This window comes from Chanos chanos, chromosome 7 (genome assembly GCF_902362185.1).
Source record: "Chanos chanos chromosome 7, fChaCha1.1, whole genome shotgun sequence".
Taxonomy (NCBI): domain Eukaryota; kingdom Metazoa; phylum Chordata; class Actinopteri; order Gonorynchiformes; family Chanidae; genus Chanos; species Chanos chanos.
In genome coordinates, this window is record NC_044501.1 from 5,818,051 (window position 1) to 5,825,115 (window position 7,065).

General features: G+C 37.8%; 2 protein-coding genes across 2 annotated transcripts in view; both read right to left on the reverse strand.

Annotated features, from left to right (window-relative positions):
* The window catches only part of LOC115815902 (adhesion G protein-coupled receptor E3-like), a 37,848-nt gene extending 36,265 nt beyond the window's left edge, over nucleotides 1-1,583 (reverse strand). Inside the window, exon 1 of the mRNA XM_030778870.1 lies at nucleotides 1,469-1,583. Coding sequence (XP_030634730.1) covers nucleotides 1,469-1,583 — 115 coding nt within the window. The remainder of the gene's footprint in view (nucleotides 1-1,468) is intronic.
* A 2,466-nt stretch (nucleotides 1,584-4,049) lies between these two features.
* Nucleotides 4,050-6,164, reverse strand: LOC115815903 (B-cell receptor CD22-like). The gene is made up of 3 exons (XM_030778872.1): nucleotides 6,086-6,164; nucleotides 5,688-5,939; nucleotides 4,050-4,345 (listed from the first exon to the last, which is right to left on the reverse strand). The coding sequence occupies exons 1-3, from the start codon at nucleotides 6,162-6,164 to the stop codon at nucleotides 4,050-4,052; spliced, it is 627 nt and encodes a 208-aa protein (XP_030634732.1).
* Nucleotides 6,165-7,065: the final 901 nt, after the last annotated feature.

Below are 7,065 nucleotides of genomic sequence, written 5' to 3' on the forward strand. Positions count from 1 at the left end.
GCATTGTAACAGCACCTCAGGCAACATCCTGAGAGATTCAGCAATAAATAGAACAACAATGAAAACAACAACAATGTCAATAATAATAATAATAATAATAATAATAATAATAATAATAATAATAAACAAGAATACGTGCCTGTTTTGAACTTTGTTCTGCAGGATTGCTCCCGCTTTTCTTCTTTTTACTGATACACAAGTGAATGAAGATATGATGAGGAAATAATATTTTTGCCAACAATATGATTTTTTTTCTACTTCTACAAACATACTCAGAGGTAGACAAGTTGGATTATTAATCACTGAGATTTTGAATGTAAAATTCCCACATGTTGACTGACCTCATCCACATTAAACCAATGAGAAGTAGAGTTCCTCCACACACTGTGATCCCAGTAACTGCGTAAATGATAGTGTTGTAGTCTCCTGAGAAAACAAAGTACAAATCACTTCGACATAGCTCTAGTTATGTGATGGTGTCAGCCATCGCATATTGTTCTATTTAAGGTAGTAGGATGAAGTACTACAGTTTTTGGTGCTGCTTCTACACAAGGAAAATCTTACAACTGGGGGCTTTTCACAATCCTGGCACATTCCAAAGTGGGTTAACCCCGACTTTAGCCTAAGGCTTGCTGGCCCTGGTCCAGAGCAGGGTTAGCCCCGAGGTTGGGGGGTTATCCTGGCGCTGAGTGGTATGACCAAAAATTTGTATCACTGTATTTTTTTTGAAGATTCTGGCGGTTTCACGGTATATCACGGTATTTTTCTTTTTTTTTCATGACTGGGCCTTTATATAGGTTTATAGTGACTTATTCTACTGTCAGGAGTACACAGAATATAAAAACATTTTAATTTCATCATGTATATAATGAAGCCTTTGATTATAGGGTTTGCGTGGCCCCCCAAAAAAGATACAATATGTCATCATGTGTAATAACACAGTATATCCATGAAACAATTGCAAAATGTAAACAGTTTTTATTGTGCAAACTGCAACATAGTAAAAACAGAACTTAAAAATAAATAGATTCAACAACTTTAACATTGCTTGTTTTTAAAACGAAATATTTTAAGATAGTTCGATAAACACTGTAAACTGACCTAAAATACTCAAAGTGTTCCTGTCCACACTAAACCAGGTAAATTTGAAGAAACATGATTATTTCTCCATTTAACCCTTCCGTCCATACTAAAACAGCGTTTTCCTCCACAGAAAACAATACTTTCTGAAAACGCTCTGTGAGATGCATAAACTTGAGAACGTTGGGTTCGCGTTGTAAATGTGGATAGAGAAAACAATGACGTGCTGAAGACACAGACAAACATGGCAGGCGAAATGCAGTCAGTGCTGCTCTGTAAACGTTTCAGCGTTTTGGCGTGGACGTGGAAAATTTGGAAAATGGTACGAAAATGATATTGTGTACGGAGAAACGTTTTAATCTGCGTAAATCTGCGTTTTCAGTTTTACCTTCAGCTTCAGCTTGGTGTGGACGAGTCTTTTGTCTGCGTCGGATTTTTTTCAAACCAAAAAACTTCCAAACTGCAGACACAGCTCCTCTCTTGGGCCTCTCCAGTTTTTTCATCCTCGATCTCTTTTTTCTGTTCTTTAATCTACCAACGGAGTTGATCCCAGCTATTAACAGACTGTTATGCTACCTGGCAAACTGTACCCAGTATGCCGCTCGGCGGTGTAATTTTGTGAACGTACAATTATTAGTATTACAAATTGTGTATGAGTCACAAATTGTTGTGAGCTATAGAGCTTTTCCTTATTAAAGAGAATGAGTTGTGGGTAATCAACTGTTGTGTCAAAGTTATAACAGTGCAAGGAGGATATGCACAGGGGTCCCCTCTCCTAAACTCATAGTACTCCGGCTTCTAACGGCCAACAACGTTATGTAATTTACTGCTTATTGATACGTTATAGCTGTTGTTTCAGCTATGCTACAGAATGGCGGTATATGAAAAATTCATACCGTTCGGAAAATTAAAACCGGTGTACTGACCAGTGTTATCCCCTGAAATTCCACTAAACGTGGGGCTAGAAGGTGTCAGTGTGAAACGGGGGTAAAGTAAACAATGGTAGAATGTAAACATTAGTCGTGTATTCCAACGGACACTTAACCCAGGTCTAGTGTGAAACAGTGTGAAAACCCTTTTAATTTCATTGGGGAAGGTTTTTCCACGAAAATAAAGCATGTTCATTCAAAGTTTGATCTAACAAATTAAGATTCAATAAACATGTAAATATAAACCTAATGATAGATTCTTTGTCATTTAAATGGAAACCACCTGAAAAACCACAACAAACTTGGCGTTATAGGCATGCACTAACAATTGAAAACCAAGTCTCAGCTGTATGAGCTGTAAGCTGCCTTACTGGAAGGAACTCTTACCGTTTCTTTCCATCCAGTGTTTTTCGCACGGTTGCTGCAGATGCAGTCTCCCAATAGCAGGGACACCCGTGAGACTTGGATAAACATAATTCATTCTAGTGCATGTTACATGACTGCTTTTAGTTGGTCGAACTAATGGCTCTTTCGACTATAATAATTTCAAGTAATACGTGGAAATTCATGAATTCAGGTTATTTCAAACTGATTTATTTGCTTTAATTATACCAGGGCCGGCTGCAGGGTGCAATGGCTGAGGGGGCATTTGAGATTTGAGAGGGGGCAAACATGTAGCCCTTATGATTAGGCTCAGGGCTGGGAGATATAGCTGAAAAAAATATCTTCATAAAAATTTTCCTTTCAGTCTATATCGATAATTATGGATGATTTTGATGACCTATTTTGATTAATTACAGGAGAAAAGAAAAAAAGGTTGAATTTAACCACTATATTTTGTATGACGGAGTATTGGACCACACTGAGGGGAAAAAATTCTGAGATTTCAAGAATAAGATCGAAGTCGTAATTGAGAAAAAAAGTCATAATATTACGAGAATAAAGTCGTAATTTAATGAGAATAAAGGCATAATATAATCAAGAAAAAAAGTTGTAATATTACAAGAAAAAATCATATTGCAAGAATAAAATCGTAACAAAAGAGGCAATTTCCTCCAAGTCCATGTGATTCTTTCTTTGGAATAGACACAGTTTCCTGCACAATCTTTTCAAGTCCTGATACATATGATAATGTGCTGCTGATGTGACAAAAGATTAAGTATTTCGTAATTTGTGAAACTCGTACTAAAATATAACTTCACAAGATGCTCCATGTTCCTCATTTTAACACAGGCGGCAGGCTGCTCTCCTGATATTTCCCCTCTAACATAACACAAAGCCTAAAATTACAACTTTTCTCTCATAATATTTATTCTTGTAATAGTATCACTTTTTTCTTGTTAAATTACAACTTTATTCTCCTAATACTACTTTATTCACGTAACACTACGACATTATTCTCAGAAGCTCAGAATTTTTTTTTCTTCCTCAATGTGGCTCTAATATTCCATCATAATTTTGAATTGAACTGCTTTACTTTTATCAACAATTTCCTCAGCGTCTGCACTCATTTTCTCACTTCCACGCTGTTTCTGTTGTTCTGTCAAATGTTGATGGTGCGACAGAACAATACACCTTTTAAATGATTGGCTGTTTGCGTGTCACTCAAAGCATGCTCTATTATCAAGGGATATGATAGGCTGTTTATGAGCCAGTGGTGAGCACATTTGGCGTTTGTTCATGCAAACAAACTTTTTGTATTCTTTATGTGCTTTCCTTGCAGTTTGTATTTAATGGATATAAGTGAAACTATAGAACATTCTGTTGAACAGTTTTCTTATTGCTGTTGACAAAGTGTCTATTGCGATACGTATCAAAATCGTTTTATCACCCTGGCTTAAGGCCACAGTGAAAACTGAGGGGACAACAATTGTATCTTAGATGGCATTAGCTCAATAGTTGGATTCAATGGTCTTTTGCTCTGTTTCTAAACTTCAGTTTGACACAGATCCAGTATTTCTACAGTTAAGATTTGATGATGCTGCAGTGCAATCGCATTCATATTTTCTTGTGGAAATGCGTCTCTAGTTAAGTCAGATTTTATATGACAACATCAGTGGCAGTTTCCATACCTTTCTCTTTGATTGGTACAGCAGTGGTTCTCTGAGAGCCATGTTTATTCTGGGCCTCACAGTAGTATAGTCCGCTGTTATTGGACTGAATGTTGTTGATGATGTAAGTCTGTCCATATCCTACAGGTGAAGTTAGACTCTCTTTATACCAGGTGTAGTTTATCTGTGGTGGATTAGCATCACTGCTACAGGTCAGAGTCACTGAACTGCCTGCCACTATTTCACCAGATGCATTGACTGACACTGTGGTATATCTTGGAGGATCTAGAGAAAACAGAGTATACAAAATGCACATTCACTACTGAGGTAATTAATGAAACCACAAACACAGAGTCACATCATATCTTACTTACATAAAACATTTAGAGATACAGTATTTGAATACTGATGTCCATGTTGATTACTGGACTTGCAGTGATATTCTCCACTGTCCTCAGAGCTGATCTTGTTGATCCTGTAGGTCTCTTCTTTTCCTATAGTGACAGTTTCATTCTTCATAAACCAGGTGTAGGTGGCTGGTGGATTAGCATCACTGCTGCAGGTCAGAGTCACTGAACTGCCCTCCACTATTTCACCAGAGGGACTGACTGACACTGTGGTCTTCTTTGGAGGATCTAGTCAAAACAAAATATAGAAAAATCACAATGACCACTGAGGTAATAATGAAACTACAAACACGAAGAGTCACATCATATCTTACTTACATAAGACATTTAGAGATACAGTATTTGAATACTGATGTCCTTGTTTATTATTGGATTTGCAGTGATATTCTCCACTGTCCTCAGAGCTGATCTTGTTGATCCTGTAGGTCACTTCTTTTCCTATAGTGACAGTTCCATTCTTCATAAACCAGGTGTAGGTGGCTGGTGGATTAGCATCACTGCTGCAGGTCAGAGTCACTGAACTGCCCTCCACTATTTCACCAGAGGGACTGACTGACACTGTGGTCTTCTTTGGAGAATCTAGTCAAAACAAAATATAGAAAAATCACAATGACCACTGAGGCCAGAATGAAACTACAAACACGAAGAGTCATATCATATATCTTAATCCCCATTAGATATATATGCATTTCTACAGAGATATCTAATGGAGGTAGAACTGTTCACCTTGTGATGTGAAGTAGGTGTAAGCTGTCTTTGATTGTCAAAGAGGGGCTTAAGTGGAGGGCAGCTGGACTTGCTTTGGAGATCATTGAAGATGTTTCACCTCTCACCTACAATGCTGTCCTTTCATCCCTTCCTAGGAGATGTAACAATCATTCACACTTGGCCGCGTGTGACGCCAGCGACTCTATCTACTGTCGTTACAACTACCAGGAGAACTAACAAACCAAGTGACATGAATGGCCTTGATAATGAGCCCACAGAGGTTAAATACACGAGATTCCACACGAGTCAGTCAGAGCTGAAGAAGCCTCTTGGATGAAAGATGAAAGGTCTTTAGGTATCTACAAATCAAGTCCAGTTGACCTCGACTTAACCCCTTCTTGGATAACCATGACCTGGATTACTGAGAATCTTCACGGACATCTGTCTGTGATTGTTTAACTCCATGAGTGATGTCACAGTACATATGGTTCATGAAATAAATTTCTACTCACATATGACAGCGAGAGTGACAGCAGGAGAGGGAAGATTCTCATGACTTTGTACAGCACACATATAACTGCCTCTATCATCAGAGCTGACTGACTGGAGAGAGAATTCATTGTTCTTCATGTTTTTCCTTGTTAAAACATGTCCATTTTTATACCAGATGAAGGTTGGACTGTTACTCAGAGAACAGGTGGTTCTACATTTCAGAGTGACTGTATCACCCTCCTTCACTCTCTCTGGAGTCTCCACGTGTAGGTCTGAAAACAGGAGAGAACAGAGAAGATCTCAGATTCAATTGTATCATAATAATGAGAGATGTTTGGTGCTCATTTAAATACTGTATTAATAATGATAATAATGATAATGATAAAGTTTCATGTATCTATAGATGTTGTGAAAATACCTGTAACTGAGAGTCGGACTCCAGGTGAACCAGTCCATTTCCCCCCTGTTTTATCTGTTTCAAATCTGAATAGATACATAACTGCATCTCTCTCTCTCACATCACTCAGTTTCATGCTACAGTCTAACTGTTTATCTCCAAGGTATTGAAACCTGCCTCTATAAGCTGGCTCTTCAGACAATTCAGGGCGGTTACCATTTTCATTTTTTGTCCAGTAAACTGTTTTAACTCTATAACCGCTGGGATATGTGTAAGAGCAGGGCATGTTTACTGATGAACCCTTCACGGCACAGATACTATCAGGCCTGTACCACACACCCCAACTCTGACCATAAATACCTGAAACACATAAAACACACATCATCATCATACATGATGTGTAATGATACTTTGGTAGACGGTCATTTGTGTCTAAACAAATGTTGTGTGAGCAAAGTATCTGGAAAAAGGGAGCCTTATTGTAAAGTCACCATTTACTAATGAGTTACTAACATTTATAACTGCTAAAAGGGAGCATCATTGTTAAGTGTAAAACACATCATCATTTACTAATGACTTATTAACATTTTTAACTGTTAAATAGAACCTAACTGTAAAACATAAAACACATCACCGATTACTAATGAATTGTTAGATCGTTAGTGATAACACTACCTTTTATTTTGCAACAGTGCAAACCAGGATGTGACATACCCAAAATGTTTTGAAGGGTAGGCAGGAAGTACATAATTCACACAGACAATTACATTTACCGTACACAGATAACATTAAACCATCACAATTATTAACAAAACAACACAAAGACTACATGATGAACAATACACATAAACTTCTGCAAGCCACAACAAGAAACATAAACTGAACAATAGCGAACTGGGGTTAAACAACAGTTCATCGCCCCAAGGCATGCTGGGAAGCTCCACCCATCTACCCCCCCAACATGCATCACAATATACCACTTTAATATGATAGCATATGTC